General features: G+C 46.5%; 1 protein-coding gene across 2 annotated transcripts in view; it reads left to right on the top strand.

Moving 5' to 3' along the window:
- The window catches only part of EMB1441 (zinc knuckle (CCHC-type) family protein), a 183,863-nt gene that overhangs the window by 35,711 nt on the left and 124,939 nt on the right, over positions 1-23,213 (top strand). Inside the window, exons 2-6 of one of the 2 annotated variants that reach the window (XM_086773538.1) lie at positions 1,249-1,361; positions 4,181-4,277; positions 5,056-5,180; positions 20,823-21,372; positions 21,497-21,682. In XM_086773538.1, coding sequence (XP_086629664.1) covers positions 1,249-1,361; positions 4,181-4,277; positions 5,056-5,180; positions 20,823-21,372; positions 21,497-21,682 — 1,071 coding nt within the window. The remainder of the gene's footprint in view (positions 1-1,248; positions 1,362-4,180; positions 4,278-5,055; positions 5,181-20,822; positions 21,373-21,496; positions 21,683-23,213) is intronic. The other variant, XM_086773545.1, reaches the window with a different exon arrangement.

The raw sequence follows: 23,213 nt of genomic DNA on the forward strand, positions 1-23,213 counted from the left end.
AGGCACCGCACTACATTGAGCATTGTGTTTTGGGATGCATGCAAGCTGTGGGCATGGTGCTAGTTATGTTTCATATGAGGAAAGGACCATACTATAGTTACCTTGGGAACAGTTGCATGGCTTAATGATTTAGGAACTGAGATATTCTATGAGGGCAATGCCTTGTATGCTACTTGTGAAATGGTTTAGACCACAAGCTTGGCTTAATTCCCAATTCTCCCTTCAAATCACATTGCTTGGCAGTAAAGCTGGATCTTGAGCTTACATGGAGATTTGACAGCTTGGCAAATCTAGAGGGCTAGATGTACAGAGTCTATTGAGTGCATTGAGACATACTATGCACATAGTGTGATGCAACTCAAACCCTCTCCCCTATTTGGAACAGGATCCAAGGCAGGTCCAGGTCAGATGGACTGCTTTTATGAGTATCTGGGGTAACAGCCCCTTCCTTTCACTCTCTGCAATTGGGATAATTTGGCATCATTCCAGTCCGAACTGGCTTCGCCCAAAGTGATTGTATTTTTTCATATTCCTTGGTTGATTCATGACTTTGGTATGTTCTGTTAAACTAAATACAAGAGTCCTTTTTGGAAAACAAAAGCTGCGGTGCAGCAGCTTTGTTGCCTTCTCTCCTGTGCGCATCGCCTCTAGAGTAAGTAAAGTAAAGTAGCATCTTGGAAAGACTTGGACGTCTTTGACTTTTCAAGCTTACATTCTTCACAAACTTTTTTACCAATGGATGGTCACAGCCCTTGAAAATCTCTCACCATTTGGCGTGGATTTAAAGAAATAAAGTATGTTATTAAGAATGTTTGTGTATGAGACTGATCATGATTCTGTGCAGGGCACCCATGCCCAAGCCAACACATTCCAATGACCCTTTCCTCACTCTTTATGATGTGGAAGCCTGGCAACTGAGCCTGTGTCTGCTTAAATGAAGAATCTGTGCAGCTTTTTGGCCTTTATTTTCCTTGTGTGTTGGCGGTGTCCTATCCTTTTATTGGGTAGCTTCGATATGATGTTTGTCTGATAATGTTTCTAACGTGAATGCCTTTGTGGATGGCTGTAGAGGTTGAGAGCTGCATTTTTCTTCTGGCTTTTATATGGTCAGCTTGGGTAGTTTTTCTTGGATGCATGCAGTTTCATGTACTGGGTATTTGCAGTGGAGCAGTCAACTGTTTATGTTGTCTGATTACTTGTAGATAGCTTGCTATTAAACATCTTACTTTTCGTTGATGCCATTGACAGACTTACGTCTTCAAGTTGATGAAGAGCAGTGGGGTTACTGAGTCTGGGGAAAGTGAAAAGGTTCTGTTGCTGATTGAGAGTGGGATACGGTTGCATACAACAGCATTTGCCAGGTATTTTACTCTTCTGCTAGTGTTTTGGACTTCATCTAGGCTTATTTGTTGTTACTTTGCAATAATTTACTCTGTTTCTCTTGATTAAAAATAAAGTGCCCAAAAAAGACTCGATGAAATCACAATAGTTTTGTTTAGCATGCCTTCATACCTTCCCTTGCATGTAAGCTGCTTCTCTTGGTATTGAAATTGTGGTAATGTATATATGAAGATTCCATGTGTTGTCATCCATCTTTATGCTTTGGCATATCAACAGCTATCCACTCTTTTTAAACATTGAAGCAACTGCATGGATGAAGATAGAGTCAAACATGGGAGTAGCTGCCTGCCCCTTGCCCATTATGTAAGTGACTAGCTGAATGAGGCAAGCGGGCAGGCTGCAAATTGTGTTGAATCAGTGTGGGATAAAAAGTTTGCTGTAAATAAGACGTGAGAGCATGATGACATGCAATTACTCTATCGAGCTCCAATATAGTGATATGAGGTGGTCCGTTTGAAGATGTTCCATGGATGGCTGTTGGGTCGGACCAATGAGTCAAAGAAGAGGGATTTAGCGTATTGGAAATGCACCTGAAAACATTACCTTTTTGAGCGTGCAAGAGATGCACATCCTGTTGCTAATCTTGCTTTTGCTGCTGCCTAGATATGAAATTTGGGGCCTAAAAACACGATGCCTAAGTGTGCGTATTCTTTCCCTATCTTTACAGTGTCATTATTGAACATGGCAGTGTCCTGCAGCTCCTCAAAGCTCACATGAAAGACCATGACCTTGGTCTTTGTTTGCAAGATTGAGACTCAAGTCCCTTTCCTCACAAAGGGAGTTCAGTGAATCTAGAATCTAGATGCTTTCGCAACCCCTCTGCTGTGTGTGACAGTACTGCATCCTAAGGCCTCTGTCTTTTGCTTCCTCAATGATGGTTTTGAGTGTGAAGATATGCTCTAGTGTGGTGTGAAGTGTGCCTAGCCCAAGGCTTGAACTGCTTGGTGCTTTGCCCACTTACTCTAGTATGCCTTGATTAGTGATCCAAAAATCTCAACCATGAGATGGCCAGTTATACATGATGCTTATTCATTTTTTGCAAGCAAGTTTTGTTTCTTGTGTCTAAGAAGAGATTGATGCTCCATCTGACTCGAGGGGGGCAATGGCATAGCTCTTCATTTTTATTTTGGAGGGAGTGTTTGCATACATCATTGTACCACCTCCTGCTTAATGGGAGGAAAAATGTGAAAGTGAGGTATTTAGGTAGGAGACCCAATAAGGTAATCAACCACGCTCTTTCCACTCCCATGTGGAAGACACATGGGACCTGAGTGAGTGATTCAATTTGTTCAATTTGTTAAAATTAAGGAGCCAATGTGATGTCCTTAGCTCTCCCAGCTTATCAGGATTTCGAAACAAAGATGCCTAGACTTGTTTCTAGCAGAGAAGAGACACATAAGGGAGGACATGAAGCTGAGAGAGATTTTTAATACCTTCAATGCTATGATAATTGGAAGCTTTGTGAGTAGACTCACATGGAGTCAAGATTGCACTTTGGTTTTATTTAAGTATGGGAAATAACACGAACTTTTCCGTTGGTATGTTTTTTGCAGTATTAGCAGAGATGTAGATTTCTTTGAAGTATTTGTCCAAGGTGTAGCCAGCTGGGGTATATTAATTCCTTCTATCCAAAGCAGTGCAATTGCCCAACCAGTGTGGCTGAGTCTACCCTTCACCCCCAAAGAAGTGATGGAAACTCAGCTCAATGGTTTATCTATGAAGATTTGTGTACTATGGTGACATATCTTTATGCATGAACCTGCACCTACTCTTGGGTGCTGATGATGTGATTGGGGATGTCATAGCACGTAGGCTATGTTTTGCATGATGGAGTTCAGGATTTAAAGTCGACCCTCACGGAGTGAAGGTCACACTTTGTTTTTTGTGAAGTTTGGGAAATAACCTGAACTTTCCATGGCTATATCTTTTTCCTTTTTTGCAGACATGCAGATGTCTTTTAAAGTCTTTGTCTGCTGGTTCTTTTTATGCAAGCAGCACCATTGCTACTCTGTGTGTGCATGTATGTGTGTTCCCTTTAGTGCTAGCCTTCATCATGACCGAGTCTGTCCTTCACCTTGGGAGAAGTGATAGTACCTTAGTTTGATGGTTTAATTATGAAGATTTGTCTATTATAGTGACATATCCATATCTTTATTGATGAACCTTCACCTACTCTTTGGCATCGATGTCGTGAGTGGGGATGTCATAGCTCATAGTCTATGCTATGCATGATGGAGTTGATGATTTGAAGCTTTGTTAGTAGACTCTCATGGAGTCAAGGTCGCACTTTAGTTTTTGATAAGTTTGAGATATAACCTTAACTTTCCATTGGTATATATTATCACTTCTGCTCTCAGCCCACATGCTATGGCATGGAAAAGACGAGGCAAACCACATAGGAGCACATGATGGATGGCAGGTTATAAAAGAAGAAATCTGCTGAGCCCGGGATTAGTTGGATTCATTTTCTTGATAGGGCCATTGACCCTAAGAACTCTAGGGGGGAGGATGGATCATGGCACCCCGCCCCCCCCCATCCCTGTGGGGACACTCATTGCAGAGGCACATGAGAAAAGGCTCAATGGTTATCTTTGGGGGGATTTTCTCACTCTCTGAGCTACATCTCATGTATATTGTGGCTGCACTTTTGTGCATTTTTAAGAGTTGGTGAGATATTTAGTTTTTTCAGTTTCAATTATATAAATGTTTAATTCATTATTTAATTTTGGGTCTTGCAATGCTTGCATATTATTAAAAGCATATTATCATTTGCAATCAGGGACAAAAGCGTAACCCCCTCAGGTTTTACATTAAAGCTGCGGAAGCACATACGAACAAGAAGGCTTGAAGAAGTGCGGCAATTCGGAATGGATCGGGTGATTTTCTTTGTCATATGTGTGATGTGGTTGATTTTTGTAAAGTGACTGTATTTCTGTCTCCTTTTTGCTATTTGATTCAATACATGTGGATTGAGAGTAGGAACTGTGAAGTAGTGCATTGTGTACCCAAGAAGAGGAAGGCTTTTGTTAGCTGTCCTGGTAGAGTGACCGAAGTGTATATGCTGGTATGAGTGGTCTATCAAGAGGTAGGGAACAGCCAGCAGCCAGCCGTTTCTGGCCAGAATGGGCATGGTGGAAGAGACGGGAGCTGAGCCCATTCTGTGTCCAGCAAGAGATGGTTGACCGTTGCTGTCTGTTTCCTATTGTTGTGCACAGGAAACGAAGAGGATGACGGACGTAGGTAGATTAAAAATATTAGACACAAGATAGCTTCCACTAAGTCTGCCCATTATATATTTGGACAAGCATATGCATGTATAGTGGCACCTGAGAGAAGAAATGAAGACCTAAAGTATCATATTATTGAAAGGATATAAATCACCAATACAACATGTTAACCTATTATAGGATCTTTGCATCTGCTAGGTAGTAATTTTGTTACTGTGCTTAGCATGTTGATGTATGACATCAAAAAGGGCCAACCATGGGTCAGGTTTATATAGATTTTTGCATAGATGAAAACATGAGTATACTTGCCACGAGTTGGGGATGCTTGATGAGAGAGAGTTATAATTGCGATTGTTTTGGTGTGGCATCAAGATTCATGCACTTGTATGGGATTGATTGTTTTTTTTTTAAAATTTCGGTAAATCAGGTTGTCGATTTCCAGTTCGGCATGGGTGAAGGAGCCTACCATATTATTTTGGAGCTTTATGCACAAGGAAACCTTTTGCTTACAGATGGTGCTTATAACGTCCTGACGTTGCTGCGGACACACAGGTTTTAGAGAATTTTACCACAACGTCTAGTATGTTTGAAGTGTCAATATTTTTTTTGGGAAAAGAGACTTCTATTAAGCATGGAAAAATATACAAAATGGAGATTTCAAAACAAACAAGGGGGAAATCCTAACCAATCAGGTGTATTGTGCTGCCAACAAGGTCCCATATGAGTCGCAGTGTTCTTGGTTTAGATTTGCTTTGTAGCTGGAATGTTAAGTCTATTCGTGTTTTAAATCTCTAGGGTAAAAGACCATGGCCAAAGAACAAATTATTCAATCAAACATTGAAGCTTTAAAAGAGAATTTCTCAAAACCACAGGATGGTGTTGTAGAGCAGACTATGCAATTACACTTTATGTCCCCCTTGTATTTCTCACATTGCATAAAGCATGCTAAGCATGCAGGGACTCTCCATTAATATCAAGCCACACAGATAACAGTTCCATAAATCAATCAAATCTAGAAAAGTTCGGCAGATGGGTCTTCTAGAAGCGAGCCTCCCACTTCCTTCTTGAGTAATCACATTCTCAGTCACCTATACCATCATTAAGCATCATTTTTTTAAAATCTTTGTGTAGTAACAACTTGAGTGCCCACTGAAAGGTGGCTTGTTCTCCCACCCGATGGTGGTACAATTATGGCCACAAATGGCCCAGATGCCGCCGAGGAGCTTGTGGAGATTTGAAGTTGGGACCTCCCCCTTCGTGGTCCCAAACCCACATCGCTAGGCTACACACCCATTGGCTTAAGCATCAATCAATGAGCACTTGCATGTAAGAAAGTGTCCCTGTGAACAAAACATGCAAGTGCTCATTGATTGCTTGCTTACACTCTCCCCCTCCGACTTCTCCTTCCTTCGTGCCACCCGTCCTCCTGAGACAGGTAGTGGTTACTCTCCGTCCAAACCCATGCCCAAGCGTCTTGGAGTGGGGGGGGTAGTTCTGACAGTTCCCGCCTCCCAGAGATCTTAGTTATGCAGATTGTCTCATGGAACATTTAGGGTTTGGGAGAACCGCAATGCTTTTAGAGGCACAGAGTCCTTAGAGAGGAGCTTCACAAAGAAGTAGTCGGTGGGCCCATTGACATTCTCCTCCTCCAAGAGCATCATCTTTTTGAGGGGTGTACCCATTGCTGCTGCGGGAAGATCCTTTAGGGGAGGAGTCACATGTTTTGGTCCCATACTTTTGGCCCCTCCGGGACACAGGGTGGAGTATGCATTTCCTTAAGTGAGCAGTTATTACCTACAGTGGTTGACTTGGGCACCATTGTCACTGGGAGAGCTCAGTAGGTGACCATCAGGATTGGAGAGGACAGAGTGGGCTTTCTGAACATATATGCGCCGAATGCCGCTGCAGGCAGAGCGACTTTCTAGAGTATAATTCAGCAGTCCCTTTCACAGGTAGATTTTTGGTGTATGGGTGGGGATTTCAACATGTTAGAGTCGACAGAGGATAGACTTGGAGGTGGCATGGCTATAGTTTCAGGCACAGAGTACTCGGCTTGGGAGGAGTCGATTTTGGCTTTGAGGGGACAAGACCCTTGGCATTTACCGGAGTTTGGACGTAGTCTCGGGGTTCCATGCTTCTCAAGATCCGATAGGAGTACAGGCCCTAACCTGTCCAGATTAGACCGGTTCTATGTAGATGAGTGGGCTTGTGGATGTGGTGGCATGATTGGTGTTCTGGCAAGCACTACTTTCTTTGATCATGCACCTGTTTTTCTATCCCTAGAGGGCCCCTAGAGAGGTAGGACATACATTTGAGCACCCGGATCCCTTATAGCCTCATTCAGGACTCCGAGATATGCAGCAGGATAGAGGGGATCTGGGAGAGGTTGGATTTTCACTCAGGATCAGCCGTAGGCGCCTTGGATGCAGGCCTTGGAAAGATCAATAGCTTATTACAGGAGGCAGCATGTAGTAGATTGGTTGGCTTCCGAGAGTAGGAGAGGAGCATCAATCGGAGCCTAGCTTCCCTGCAGCGGCTCTAGGCTTGATAGCCCGTGGATCAAGACCCAGTTGGCTGCAACCCGCACAGAGCTTAGTTCAGAGCTTAGTTCTATCGAGGAGTGGAGGGTTGAGTACAGATACCATGCCAGAGCCTCCCTTTGGACCCAAGCGGGAGATAGGGTCACTGGGGATTTCTTTGAGATAGCAAGCCCACACAGATGGAGGGATGGTATCCGCAAGTTGCGAGGCGAGGATGGATCCATTGTTGTAGATCCCCCCCATGTGAGAGCCATTGCGAGAGATTTCTTCCGCTCTCTTATCATGGGTGTCCTCCTATCCTCACGATGCTGGACACGCGTGAGTGGGTTTGGTGACATACGAGAGAGGCCATTGTATTACTTTTGGTCTCATAGGCCCTTGGGGTCTTTTGTAGACGTTAATATAACTTTCTTTCTTTCTTTTTCCGGACTTTACTGTTGAATCCCTTTACTGCTGCAGAGGAGCTTGCGGAGGCTCTGACGGCACTTTCCCGCTATTCTTGCACCTCTGGAGGACCTCCCCTAGCATGGGAAATTTTTCCATATTTTTTTGGGGATTTTTTTCATATTTTTGGCATCTTTTTCTGGCATGTTTCACATTATACTCGAGTCGGCCTGTTTTATGCTGGCCAACTGGGCTCCTTAGTTGCTATATAAGTGTGACCGCTCCCTACAGGGAGGCCTACAAATCGGAAGACAAAATACACATTTTTTGATCACTTAACTAATATCAACAATGGACATTATTAGCAACATTAAAACTGAAAAATGACCAATAACACTTGACACCAATACTGGGGCCGGAAAGGGCCTCCCTCCCCCCCTCAATACATTTGTATTTCTTGGAGTATTTATATGTACAAGTGTCACGGGGCAACAGGCCAGATTTCTCCTCACATGGAGTGAATACAACTCAAACAATTGGGTGCTTGTTGATGAAGTCTGGACAGTCGAAGAAGTCCCAAGTCACAGGCACACTCCCACCTTCACTGGGTGCACACCTGCCTTTCACTGGTCTTCCGGGGCCGTGCACCAACAGACACGCTCGTACTAGCACATGCATAGGGGTACACCGCAGAGGGAACATTGCTTGGTTCTCCTAGATAAGCTTTTCTCTCGGATTCCCTAGTGTTTCTAACTTTCACTGGCTCTCAGAAATTATGAGAGCGCGGTTAGCACTACCACTCAGGGAAAAACTAACCAAACTAGGAAAGCTTCCTGAGCATGGTTAGCATCATAAACATGCTTTGTTCCTGCTTTGCACAAAACTTAAAGAAATCTTTGAACTTAATTTAGCAAATTTTAGTTTTACATAAATAAGAAATACAAGGCACCTAGTATAGCTTGTAGCAGGAGTCAATGGAGATGCATTCCTATCATGATGCAGTTAGGTCCACTTAGTACAATAAGTACAGGTCTTGGTACAAGAAGTTCAGGCCTGGTACTGCAAGGACAGGTCTGGTATGTAAGTACAGGTCTTGGTACAGCAAGTACAGGCTTGGTACAATTCAGGTACAATAGGGTACAATTTGGTAAAATAGGGTGCAATCTGGTATAGCATGGTACAATTTGGTACAGGTTGGTACAACAAGTACAGCCTGGTACAGTAGGTACAGATATGGTACATGTTGGTACAACAAGTACAATCTAGTACAGTCTGGTATAGCAGGTACAATTCAGGTGCAACACTCGGGTACAGGTGCTATTCAGTACAGCAGTCGGGTATAGAGGCTATAGCAACCAAGTGGGTGCTGTTTTGCAGCAGGCGGGTACAGCTTGGGTGCAAGTACAACACACGGGCAGCAGGCGGGCTGGAGCTAGAGGCGGGTATAGCAAGCCAGCTACAATCAGGTAGAGCAGGCGATGGAGAGAGAGAGGTCAGCCACCACCCACGTGGGGAAAAATTCTAAAGTTCCTTGCAAAACCTTTTGTTTAAAGGTTATAAAGCCTTAATACATATTTAATACTTATGGGCACTATCCAAAGAAAATGTCCAGGCCCTCTTTTAAAATGTGTGTGAACACATTAGCTTATAAACATGAAAGTTAACCGTAGCTTATGGATTTTACATTTTAAAAGGGACAAAATGACAATACTTACCACCTGTTCACACGCCACACCAATGTGTCAGCAAGCAGCACTCCCACGGTACACTAGGGGCGTCTCCGTCCAATGTACTGGCACGGCAAAACAAGCAAACGCACGCAAACAAATCATGCGAAAACAAGTTTATGCATGCAGTCATAAATGCGTGTGCACACGTAATGAACGAAATCTCCCTTTCATGAAACTTGTACAAAAAGTTCTTGTCGGGCACAAAACTGGCGTGACAGAAATATGAATATATGTCCTAGTCTTCCTATGGAGTGACAATCCCTTAGGTAAGACGCATCCTGGCCATACACAGGTGGCACCAATAGGCTCCCGTCCATACAGCACGAAGCAGGTCACACACGGGTGGCACAAAACTGGTTCCCGTCCATGTGATGCAGTACTGGTCACACACGGGTGGCATGAATCTGGCTCCCATCCATGTGACACCAAAAGACTGGCCCTTTCACATGGGACACTGGCCAGGCAACATGGTACAAATCTGGCCTCTATGGAGTGATAATCCCATAGAAGTGGCTCCAGAAATGGAGATGGACCAAATGGTGACAATAAGAATGGCCTCTGGCCTCATTTGTAATAACTCATTATTACCTTTTTTTGGGATCTTGGCTGCACCTACGGTGTGCCTCGTGCTACTCCAGCTTTGTAACCACCTTTTGGTGAATATATTTTCATTCAGTTCCTCTGCATCCTTTATTTGTGAAGGTCTGTCTTCTTTCACTGTTTGGCACTTTGTCACAGGAGCTAAAGAAACAAGGAGACATAGGTCTGAATAAGATCTCACAAGATTTTAACAAGAAAATAAATGCCTTGCAAGAAAAGATAGCTGCACAAGAGAGCAGGCTGGAATTTAAGAAGCCCAATTGACCGCTTATGAGGAGAAAATCGTAGGCCAAGAAAAGGAGATTTGAGGCGTTGGATGCTATAGTGACCCAACATGAGAATGAGATTGAGGCTATCAAAAGAGCCTCTGTGGCTATGGAAGAAGGGGAAATAGCGCAACCACCCCTCAATGATGAGCTGAACACGCTTCGGGATCTTAAGGACCCTTTAAGAGGAGGAGAAAATTGCCAATGAGGCAACCACATGGGCCGAAGTGATCAAAAGAACAAAGAAGCAGGTGGAGGATGCGGGCAATTGGATCGAGGTCGTCAAGAAACAACAGAACCCACCCTCAACCCTGAACATCATTAATGAAACACTGGAGGAGGAGAAGAGGAGGAAGACTTGAGCCTTACATGTGCGAGTTGTGGGATGGAAGGAAGGGGCCTCACCAAAGGAAGATGTCGTATCATTATGCACGAAGATGGGAATCCCTGACACCCCCTTTGTTGAAGCAAAGGACATCACAAGAGAGCGCGCCCTCATTCTCAAGTTTGGGGACTTGGAAGCAAAGCAAACCTTCCTCACCAAAAGGCAAGCCTTGAAGGGGGAAAAGACTTACCTAGAGGATGACCTCTCAGCAACCCAAGTGGCACATAGGAGGGAATGCATGCTGCGCATACTGGAGGCGTGGAAGGCATGGAAATGGGCAGCGTACAGAAACAGGATGGTGATTATCACTGAGCGGCTCACCCAAAGATGGTGCGAGACATACGAGTCCAAGTTGGAAATTGCGGTTTGGAATAGCAATGGGGCTCTACGGACAGATGCAGGCCTGTTTGAGGAGACACTCAAAGGGCACGATATAGTACTACGCAGAGACACGAGAGTGCCAGGGGAGGTGAGAGGATATAAATGGGAGTCAGCATACCGCCCACAGCCACGCACGGTAGGGGGCACCTGAGGCTGAGGGGAAGGGCCATACTATACAGAGAGGAGCTACATCATATGATACAGGTGGTCAGACAAGATGAGGGAGCGCAGTTCATGTGGATCAGGATCAGGATGGAGAGGCCCCGAGATATCTACCTAGCAGTACGCTACTTCGCACCAGCTACATCCAGATATGCCACCCGTGGAGAGTCCCCATAACTACCACTCTATGATGACATTTTGGAGTTCTCCAACCTGGGAGAGACATCCTCCTTGCTGGAGACTTCAATGCCCGCACAGGGAGCACACAGATATCGTTCTTCGAGATAGAGGATCCCATGTACCAAGAGATCAACATTGAGGGCACGGACCTTGAGTGTACATCATAGAACACAGGGACCTGGACATCACAGGACACAGCGACCCACACCTTATGGGGAGCACTTCTTGGCCCTTGGCGGAGCTCATGGACTAGCCATCTACAGTGGCTTAGCCCGATGGCCCGGCTCCAGCTATTTCACATGCCACCCCTTCGCACATGGTGCCAGTACAGTGGACTACTTGATGGGCTCTCTCCTTGATAGTACTCATCCCGGACTTCACCATCTCGCCTTGCCCTATCGGAGTCGCAGCCAACTATGCATATCTAGCCTTCTCCCTCACATGCTGGTACACCACCTGGTCCCCTGTTCTACCACACCACCGCCACCCGAGATACCACTTCCGCCACCCGAGATACCACTTCAGCAGAGAGACCTCTCCCATCTACTCAGACCACGTTTACCGCACCCTCTTCGACCTTGATCCCCGCACCCCACTCAATGAGCTCACCACACAGCTTGCAACCACTCTCCACACATCCACTGTAGCCACTTTCCCACAAACTAGAGCCACCCCAAGATCACCGTGTGGAACTATCCCATAGAATAGATATGACGAGGAGTGCCGTGAGACCCGAGCCTGCTTGCATCGTGAGGCAACTCTAGGGTCCACCTCTCACTGAGGCACAAGAGGTCTTCTGACGTCTCATATGGAGGAAGAAACGAGCTCATCTAGCCAAGCTTGAGCAGGAACTATACCGGCTATTCTTGGGGCAGGATTGTAAGGAGGCTTGGAGGATCTTCTAGGACCACCGCCCACCGACTCAGATCACCTCACCTCACATATGGCATACCTACGCCACCTTCCTTTACCATGCCCCTCCCCCCCCCCCCTCCCCCCTCCTCCCTCTCTGACCCACCAGAAACCTGTCCCCTCCACTCTTCCTTCTTCCATAGGAGCATGGTGAGAGATGCCATTGACATGATGCAGAATGGGAGAGCAGGATCATGATGGGCTAGTCGTTGAGCACTTCTCTCATGCGAGGCACCAGGGCAGGCAGGTTTCAGGAGAGGTCACTCCACATTGGACACATCTTCACACTACGGGCCATCATTGAGGAGGGGAGAGCCCAGTGGCATCAGATATACTTCTGATTTATAGATTTTTGCAAGGCTTTTGATACCGTCCCACGAGCCAGACTGATGAAGAGACTGCAGGATACGGGGGTACCAGCAGAGATGGTTTGGGGGATTCTCACACTCTATGAGTCCGTCACTGGCAGAGTACGGGCCCTTGGGGTGGGGGGGGGTGGGGGGAGGATTCAGAGGTCATACATAGGACTATCGAGGTGAAGCAGGCCTGCCCCTTGTCTCCCACTCTATTCAGGCTGTACATTGATGAGATATCTGAGCTCTCATTGATTTCTTCCAGATCCGAGCTCCAAGAGCAGACCCACCCACCCTACTTGGACCCCAGGCTAATGTAGGAGCCCGAACCAGAGGAGTGACATTGGATAGACCCATCGAGCTATGCAAAGGTTGATGACCTCGACCCAGAGGCCCCCGCCCCCCTGCCCGCGCCACCATAGGAGGATCACGGCCATCATCTTACACCATCACAGGACTTCCTCAACTTTGAGTGCCATGTTGCGGCGCCCCATGTGGGATATCTTAGGATGATATGCGAACCTTAGCTCTTTGTACACGGCTCAGCCCTAGCATCTCAGCTTTAGCATTTTCTTTCATTTTAGTACCCATGATGATGTATTCCATGGACATGATGTAATCCTTTTGGTCTCATAGGTCATTTTGGCCTTTTGTAGACGTTAATATAACTTTCTTTCTTTCTTTCTTTCTTCCTTTCTCAAGGCTGGGATAGGGCAGACATAGCTCAAGAGCTTCGAGAAGACTACATATTAGATACAGATGTACTTACAGCACAACTGAGCAAAGTAGTCCCCTTCGTGGACTTAGGAGACCCTATCTCTATTATAGTAAAGGGTACACAGGCAAAAGTCTCCTATATGGACAACAATGAGAAAATAGCAGTGATGAAGCAAACAAGGTCTCTCCAAGGGACAAAGGTATGGATAGCTGATGAACTCAACCCGCTGCAACTCAAGAACAGATCGGCAGAGCTGAATAAAGTTAAAGAAGCAAGAAAGAATGGCAAATGGGCAATATACAGAGGAGGACAAGCAATCATTAAAGAATTCCGTACCCCACCCCCCTCAAGAGCAAATCCATCCATGGATGAAATATAGCTATTTTTATTTTGAACCTCAATTTCGAACTAGATGCAATAGAACCCATTGTAATTTAAACTCTTAAGAGTCTTAAGAGTTCATTTTGATTTTTTTTTTTCAGTTTTATGCCTCTTTGGCATCGATACCCAGAGTGGAATGTAAATGGATGTACCTGATCTGTCCCATAGGTCGGATTCGGCCTCCCGTGGACGTTAATATAACTTTCTTTCTTTCTTTCTTTCTTTCTCTCTCCGGAGAGGGGCTTACCACGGGTTGAGGGTTATCAGTGGGAGTCAGCTCACCGACAGGGGATGAGACAGGCCACCTCCCGAGGTTCAGGAGGTATTGCAGTGCTTTTCAGGCAAGGGTTACATGAGCATGTTCGAGTCGTAGCACGAGACCGGGTTACATGAGCATGTTCGAGTCGTAGCACGAGACTCGGAGGCGAGATACATGTGGATTAGCTTACGCCTCTCAGAGACCAGATGGATTTATATCGCCCTTTGCTACTTTCCTCCGAAGGGGTCGCGGTTTGCCACTGCCGGGTGGAGGAGAGGCTAGTGAATCTCCATACTCTGTCTTATCTGAGGAGATCTTACACTATTCGACACTGGGAGAAGTCTTCTTGATGGGGGACTTCAATGCACGGACTCAGAGCAGACAGTGCGAGATCTATGACTTTGAGGATCCCTTGAGACTAGAGCCACTAGCTACAGAGGATACAGGGACCACTCGGATCTCCGCTGATGGAGGAGCTGACAGCACTGGATATGGGCAACAATTGCTGGAGCTTGGGGCCCGACACCATCTCGTTATTTATAACGGGATGACTTAGTGGTGGCCAGATTCAGGTGGGTTGATTTGCTTTCCAGTGGGAGGCGGCAGTAGTACAGTGGATTATGTGATGGGATCCCGGGAGGCAGCAGATATGGTGTCTCACTTCAACGTACCACCATATGCCCCATTGGGGCGGATCATACATACCTATCCCTCACTTTCAGGTGCTTATTGGAGACCCACCCACCCATCATACAGCCACCACGCACTATTTTTCACTTCAGTCAGGACCTAGCCGAGGTGTACGACTATCATGTTCATGATCATGGCCATGCTCACCTCCCAGCTCTGACATGTACTGCACTCCGCAGCCGCGAGGAGTTTCCCATACCACATACAGACAGGACGGCCACCTACATCTGGGAGCATGCCCCAGAACCGATGGTATGATGATGAGTGCAGAAACCTTTACCGCAGTCTCCGAGTGCAGAGGGCTCGCGGGGAGATCACCCAGAGAGGCAAGTAGGCAGGAGGATGCATACTGTCACCCGCCGTAAGCGGCGAGCTTATGACGAGGCTCAGTACTGGGACACAAATCACATGCTCATGAGCAGAGATGCTGTTGCTGCTTGGAGGAGACTCAGAGAGCCCCGTCCTCCCACACCTATTGCCGATCCTCAGACTTGGCAGACATATGCAGAGAGACTTTATGATGTGCCTGCACAACACCCTATACCACAGCCCACAGAGCCATGCTCCACAGTCTCCACCTTCTTCACCCCACCTATGGTTAGGAGGGCCATATGCCGACTCCAACATGGACGGGCGACAGATCATACAGGATTATAGGGAGAGCATCTCATCTATGTTATTGATACATTGGCACCATTTCTTGCTCATCTCTTCAACAGAGCTCTGTCAGAGGGGTTTTCGACTGAGTGGACGATGCACACTATTGTGCCGATCCATAAAGCGGGAGATGTACTAGACCCCGGGAACTACAGGACCATCATGATTGGCCATATATTGGCCAAACTATACGGGGCAGTTTTGGAGGCAGAGCTGAGCACTCATGCAGAGGTTGGGGGATTGAGAGCAGCAGGCCAGGCAGGCTTCCGTCGAGCCTTCTCGACCATCGACCACATTTTTACATTGAGGTGCCTGATTGATCAGGCCAAGGCACGGAGGCAACGGCTCTATTGTTGCTTTGTGGATTTCCGCAAGGCATTTGATACTGTGCCCAGAGAGCGCCTCTTTCGGCGACTACAGACACTAGGCATACCTTCAGACATGGTGTGGGGCATATACAGGCTATATGAGCAGGTCTTTGGGAGAGTCCGATGCCCAGGAGGCTTGTCCGACACAGTTGCTAGCACCATTGGTGTGAAGCAGGGGTGCCCGCTCTCCCCCACGCTCTTTGGGCTCTATATTGATGAGGTGGTCGATTACATCACACAGGGAGGAGGCTCTGGGGTTGAACTATCAGGTATTACTGTCCATGTTATGCTTTATGCTGATGACATCGTCTTGGTATCCGACACGCAGGTTGGGCTTCAAAGACACCTTGTGGCTCTTGATGACTTCTGCGCACAGCAGGGGCTCACAGTGAACCTTGGGAAAACCAAGGCTATGATCTTCCACACTTCACCCGCACTCAGGAGCCACACTACTCTCACATTAGCAGGAGGGCGGGTCCAGTCCGAGACAGAGTGACTCGGGGGTATGCAGCTCTTGCTGGCCTTGAGCGTAAGTGTCATTAGGCACACTTTCAAGAACCCCGCACGAAGGGGTGGCTCTTTGATACATTAGTGACACCAGCCTTGATGTATGCAGCATCGGTTTGGGCACCAGGGCTTGTAGCCTCCACATGGGTACAGCTGGAGAGACCACAGATCTTGATGCTCTCGAGGATGATACGCAGCAAACCATACGTCCCGCACGACATTGTTCGAGCTGAGTTTGCTGCACCACCTATGGCAGTGGAGGCATTGTTCCAGACGATCTCCTTTATATAGAGGATGAGGGAGATGCCCACGGAGAGATTATCCCGCCGAGCTTTTGAGGCATCCAGACAGCTGGCCGAGGCTGGACACACTGGATCTTGGTATGCACAGATGCTACAATGGTTATCACATCATGGGATAGACATTGAGCGGTTGCCACCTTTTCAGTATGATCGGTCTGCTCCACGGGGTTACCTCTCTCTCAATGAGAGGAACAGAGTGATGAGACAGGACATATGGCAGCACTACATATAGGAGACATGGACAGCACCAGAGAGCCCACTACCACCGAAGATGCTGTATTACAAAGACCACTTTATGAGCATCTTTGGGTATGGGTTTATACATCGACCGCGGTACATGGATGTATACATGCCACACAGCTCTCGCGTTGCTATCGGCTAGAGAGCTGAGCGCTATCTCAAGTACTGATCCATATATCTTGGCCATAATATGGCCAACCATGAGAGTCCTGTAGTTCCCAGGGTCCATCGTGTCATGTGATTTGTGAATGGGGCTAATGATATTCATGATCCATGTGTGTGGGAAGCTCTCTACAAGTGCCTTGTTGATGTGCAAGGAAAGGAGCTATGGTGGTAGAGGCATAAGAGAAGTGCTCACCTCGTATCCTTGTATGATCTGCAGATCTCCCATGATGTAGCCTCTTAAGAGCTTTCTCCACCATACTCGAAGTGAAAAAAGTAGAGGTGGTGGGTCGAGGATCGGGTGGAGAGGGTAACGGGGGCTGATCTGGTACATGGTAGAGGGACTTTGTATAATCATGCCAGGTGGTCGGATCAATGATGGCTGTGGGTGGTCATGGCTCACGAAGCCGCCTCCAGGCCTCTTTCGAGTTAATGGTCAAGAATAGTTGGTACAACTCCGAGTATTGTTTGGATTCGTGTTTCCTCCTCTTTCGACGAGGTAGAGCTCGGTTTAATCTTTGAGCTTCATGCTCAGAGATCTCCCCTAGTTCTTTCTGTCGTTTGAGACGAGCACGAGTCTCATGACACTCGTCGTCGTACCAACCATTCTGGGCATCATCCCTACTTTAGCTTTAGAGGGGGTATGGGTGGTATGAGGGAAGCTGGCAATGGTAGAGGAGTGGAGTAGGTCAGTCAACTGTGATGTGAGTATCTCTAGAGGTGCCATGGGATCCATGTCAAGTAGACCATGGTAAAGGGTATCCTGATATATGTGATCACAGTCATGAGTGAAGTGGACAATGGTGTGGTGGGTGAAGGTGGGTGTTGAGGCGGGGTGGCTATCATGGTGAAAAAAAAGTATGTGTGATCAGCTCCGGTGGGTATCGGGGTACTGAGAAATCATGTATGAGCTGAGCTGTCTCCCGGGAGCCTAGAATGTAATCCACTGTGCTACTTCCACCTCCATGTGGAAAGCATGTAAGTCCTCTTGACTATGGCCATCTCTCCATCCCGTTATAGATGAGGAGATGGTGGCGTGATCCTAGCTCCAGAAGCTCCCGTCCATAATATTTGACTGGCTTAGTATCTGCAGACACCCTTCGTGATCCAGAGTCCTCATCCTCTAGAGTAGGTAGCTGTATGGGATCTCCCTCGAAATCATATGCAGTGCACTGTGTGCTCCTCGCCGTGGCATTGAAGTCTTCCACTAGGAAGACCTCTCCCAGTCCGAGGTACTGTGTAATCTTATCTGAGAGCGCACTGTATGGTGATGTAGCTCCTCCGGTCTCCTCCCTCTCCTCCACCTCCTCTATCTCCTCTCCATCCTCTATCTCCTCCTCTATCTCCTCTGTATTCGTGGCATAATGTGAGGTGTCTGGTGGAAAGTAACACAGCAATGTACATAGTCCTGGCCTCTGTCAGCTGAAATCTCACCCTGGGTCTCTGCTGATAATGCTGATCCTCGACTGAAGCTTTGTCCTGAATAGAATGGCCACTCGTCCTGATCCTCTAGCTCTGCCTACACTCCCTGTGCTTCCTCTGAAAGCTGTTTCCCATTGGAATCGTGTTACACGTGGTAGACCTCTCTGAGGGCTCTGGTGTGTCTCTGTAAAGAAAATAATGTCCCTGTTCTTGATCACATCATCCGTCTGGCCTGGGTCTGACCATAGTGCTCCATTGCTGTTCCAGACTGCAAGTTGTATCCGTGTCTCATAGGCCGCGCACCTCTATGCGATCACCTTGCCAGCAATGATGACATGGCCATCTCTGTATAGTGCTTTCTTGGATATCTTGCATGATTTTTGCGATCACCGGGTCCTTACTGTTAACCTTGGTAAAACCAAGGTAATGGTCTTCAATACCTCCCGCCCCTACACATCCAGATTGTGAGGGCAAAAGGACGAAAGAAGCTGATGTGCGAGAGATCAGAGCAAATCAACACAGCATGAAATGGATGAATGAATATATGTATAATGGTGAATGTAATCCAGTACAAGAGGGCCTCTGTGTGAGGCACTGATGAAGTGACCTTGAGGAAGTAGACCGGCGATGAAGCAAGGACGAAGTTGGAGCAAGAGCACGGTCGATGACGAAGGTTCGCGTCGGGGACTGCGGTGGCACTCCGTGAGGCTGCGAATGCAGGGCTGCTGCTGATTGGATGCTGAGCAGGGCCTGCAAAACGCAAGACTGCTGTCGATGGAGGTACAGGGTGCTGTGCACAGCGCATGCCGGGAACAGGGCCATGACAGAGTGCTGGATGGTGTGGATGCAGAGCGCTGCTGCTGAATGCTGGATGACAAAGGAGCAGGCCGCACTGAACTGGTGAAGTAGGGGCAGAGTGCCGATGATATGTGAGGCTGGATGCTCGATGATGATAGTGATAGGGACTGAGGAGAGACAATGCGCTTTATATAGCACTGGCTCCTCACAATACCAGGTCGGCTGGCCCTGTTGGCCAGCCTGGCCGACCTGGTAAAAGGGGCCTTTGTTAAGGCCTTTAATGAGGGCCTTCTTTGGCCCTTATTGAGGGCCTTTTTGGGCCTTATTTGCCGCTCCTTTTGGGCCTGTTTGCTGCCCCTTTTGGGCCTGATTGTCACACAGATTGAGCTTCATATATAGAGGGGATCCTGTGGAGATTGTCTCATCCTATGTCATACCTTGGTGTCACTTTCAGTGGCCCATGCTTCACCATGCACATGCCAGAGTGGCATGAGGATATGCAGCCTTGAGCTTAGTTGAGCGCGGTATTGCTTCTAGGCCCTTGAGGACCACCCTGGAGTATGATATGCCCGAGTTTCCACTTGGTTCTCAGGATGTGGGCTCCACATGGACCACCTCCTACCCCTTTAGCATAGTTTGGATTCCCATTTCTCCAGCTCATTTCTCTAGCTCTCTCATGAGGACACCAACTGGGTTATCCAGTTAAGTTTTCTTAACCTCTACAGCCACTGCACATGGATCACACCTTTGGAGCTCCCACCGAAGATGCACTTCCTCAGAGATCACTTCCTAATCTCATCTTTACCGTCCACAAGATGCCGTTACCCTAGGTTGCCTGGTTGAATCACCTAGCAGCTAGGCTAGGTTGCCTGGTTGAATCACCTAGCAGCTAGGCTACCTGAGTATTCAAATGTCCTATGCCATGCGGATTACGATTTGCCAGATATGGGTTTCATCCCACCGCCTTATAGTAGAGACAGGGAATGCTAAGTGCGTCTTCAAAGCCAGGGAACTCATAGGGAGACCAGGGAAGAGAGGATCTACCAATTATGCCACATAGAGGTTGAGACAGAGGAGCATTACATATGTCGCTGCCGAGTATACTATGAGATTCGCGGAGATTTCACTGTTTGTTCCATGGGAGGGTTCACTGTCTGTTCCATGAGGGATTTGGCTCACTTTCTAGGATCATTGACTTCCCAGACCAGCCTTGCCTACCACTCTTTCTGCTTGATCTCTGCCACAGAGACAGATCCATGAGTGTTTACGACGACATGACATGCCCTCACCATAGCCACGTCTGCTAGCATGAGGCTTGTAGTCATGTTTTTGTGATTATTTTTTATGTTTTTTTAAAGTTTCCATGGCACTGTGTACACATGGTATCATTGTAAATAAGAAATTGAGGATTGAAATTTTAGCAAATAAGAGGGTAGCAAGCTGAATTGATGCCGAGTTGTCTTTTTCTGGGTTTTAGCTGGGACAAATTGAAGTGGTAGAAAATCAGTATGAAGTGGCCCTGGTTTGTGTGTGTCAGATGTGCACCCAGTATCTTCCATTGAGTCAGTTCAGCAGGGGCAGTCTAGGCATGTCATCATTAACTAGGGCCTTCTTAGTGATTGTGATTGAGAATCTATGGAAGAGATTGTGGCATCCTTTTTGCTTCTATTATTTTGTCTTTTTTTCTCTTTTGTACAATTACATGCAAGCAGTGAGGATTTTTGCAAGGGATTTCTAAGCCTCTTCTCTCTTTTTTCTTATGTACACTTTGTGGATGTTCTGTCATGAACTTATCAGGGATGTAGAGAAAGGGTTAACCATGATGGCTCGCCATCAATACCCTGTTGATTGCTGTCGGCCATGGGAAAGGACATCAGTAGAGAAGCTTGAAATGGTGTTGACCCTAGCAAGCTCTTGTGATACCAACACACATGAAGAGGTAGGTGAAAAGCACAACACTGCCTTGGAGACCAATTTAGAAGGTGAGGCAACGAAGGGGAAAAAATCTGGGAAGAAAAGTGACTCTGCACTTGACAAAGAGAAAGGAACTTTGAAGAATATTATTGCAGAAAGCTTGGGCTACGGTCCTGCTCTCACTGAGCATATAGTTCTAGGTGCGGGGCTGACAAAGAATTTGAAGGTTTTCTCTAAGAATGAGAAGGGGCAGCTCATACCAAACATCACGAGAGAGACTATTGAGCAACTTCATTTGGCTGTGATGGAGTTTGAGAATTGGCTAGAGGACATCATTTTTGGTGACCGGCTTCCGGAAGGATATATTTTACTGCAGAAAATGGATGGTGGGAAGCGGTCAGCTTTGTCATCCGAGAAAGAGCAGCAGTCCAAGGTATGTTATGGCACACTCAGGATGGTATGTAAACCATGGACTAGTATGAAAAGATTCTTATGTTTGTGCATTATTTTAGACGTTGGGCACTTTCTTAATGCTCTTGTTGAAACTTTACGTGCAGTTTTATGAAGAGTTTTCACCATTGATTCTGAATCAATGTATCAATAGAGACTTGCTGAAATTGGAAACCTTTGATAATGCCATGGACGAGTTCTTTAGTAAGGTGGAGGGTCAGCGTGCAGAGCAGCAACGAAAAGCTCAAGAAGATTCAGCCTTTCAAAAGCTTAACAAAATTCGCAAAGATCAGGTATGCTTCTGTTTTCTTCTTGTTCTGCTACTCAATGCATGGTTTCAGCTTGCATGCTACGTACGCTTGCACACGCGCACATGCTCACACTCACGCATGCATGCAAATGAAAGTGATGGTGTCACCAACCTGGACATTTCCCAATAAGAAAAGGGGTCTGGTGGACTCCACGACGTCTAAATATTTGGAAAGTACAAGCTTTGGGAATGGGGGATTATCCTGGAATACAAAGGATCACACTCCTAAAATTTAGGAGAGTTGCTATTTTTGACCCGACTCCGATGAAAATTTTGTTCATGTTATTATGTTTGGAATTGAACAAATACCAAGAGTTGCCAAAGTATCTGTGACAAATGGTCTACCAGCTGGGATATTTTTAAAGGTAAAGGTTATGGGAGGATCCATCTCTTAGATTGGGACGTGGCAAGTGGCCTCACACTTGTTAGAAAGTGGATCAAAGTGAGACAAGTGGCCTCACAATTGTTAGAAAGTGGATCAAAGTGAGACAAGTGGCCTTACACTTGTCACTTCAGTTATTGTGTGGCTCTCCACTTATCATTATAGCCTTCTCTTGCCATTTTAGCTCATGCGAGGCCCAAATCTAGAAATTGGAGCTCTCTCTTCATTTAGAAAGGCTCTCTTGTTGCAGATTAGCCTCTACTATGATGGTTGTTTGCATTCTTGTCTACAACACTTTATGGATAGTTCTTGCACTTCCCTCAACAGAAGGTTTCTCTATTTCTATAGCCTCTGATGGTTGTACTGAGCTGTACCGGCTGGTTTATGTACTATACCAGTTGCATTAACGTCGTACCAGCTGATTAGAGGGCTGTATCTATTGTGTCAGTCCATGTACTTGTTGTATTGGCTAAATGTAGGGTTATACCGGCTTAATGGAGATCTGTATTTGCTGTACCAGCCCATTTACTTGTTGTACCGGCTGAATGGAGGGTTGTACTTGGTGTTTTGAGATTTTGTACTTGGTGTACCATCCCATGTTATAGCTGTACCGGCTGAATGGAGAGTTGTACCTTTTGTACCAGCTCTATTTCATGAAGACCGGTGGATTTTGGAGAATTAGTAACCACACGGAGGTATATGAATTATATTGTTGGCTCGACATTTCTACAGGCTGTGTACCAGCTGAATTTTATGGTTGCCTCGTGTTGGGTTGTGTTATGGCATTTGTAGATGGATAATCCAGCATCTCCCGTGGGGAGAGTAAGGCTCTCAAAGCTTATACATGATATTTTCTCCTTGGGTAATAAAATACTCGAGGGGGAGAGAGAAAGAAAGAAAGAAAGAAAGTTGTATTAACGTCTTCAAAAGGCCAAAATGACCTATGAGACCAAAAGGTTACATCATATCCATGAGGTACATCATCCTGGGTACAAAATAGTAATAAAGAAAGATAACAAAAAATCTAGAACTTTAAAATTTGATCTAGGTAAATGAGCAGAAAGCTCTTATATCACCCTAATACATCCCTCATGGGCCACTGTGACATGGTGCTCAAGGTGGTAAAACTGAG

This window comes from Cibotium barometz, chromosome 3, assembly GCF_041138505.1.
Source record: "Cibotium barometz isolate CiBa-2024 chromosome 3, ASM4113850v1, whole genome shotgun sequence".
Classification (NCBI taxonomy): Eukaryota; Viridiplantae; Streptophyta; class Polypodiopsida; order Cyatheales; family Cibotiaceae; genus Cibotium; species Cibotium barometz.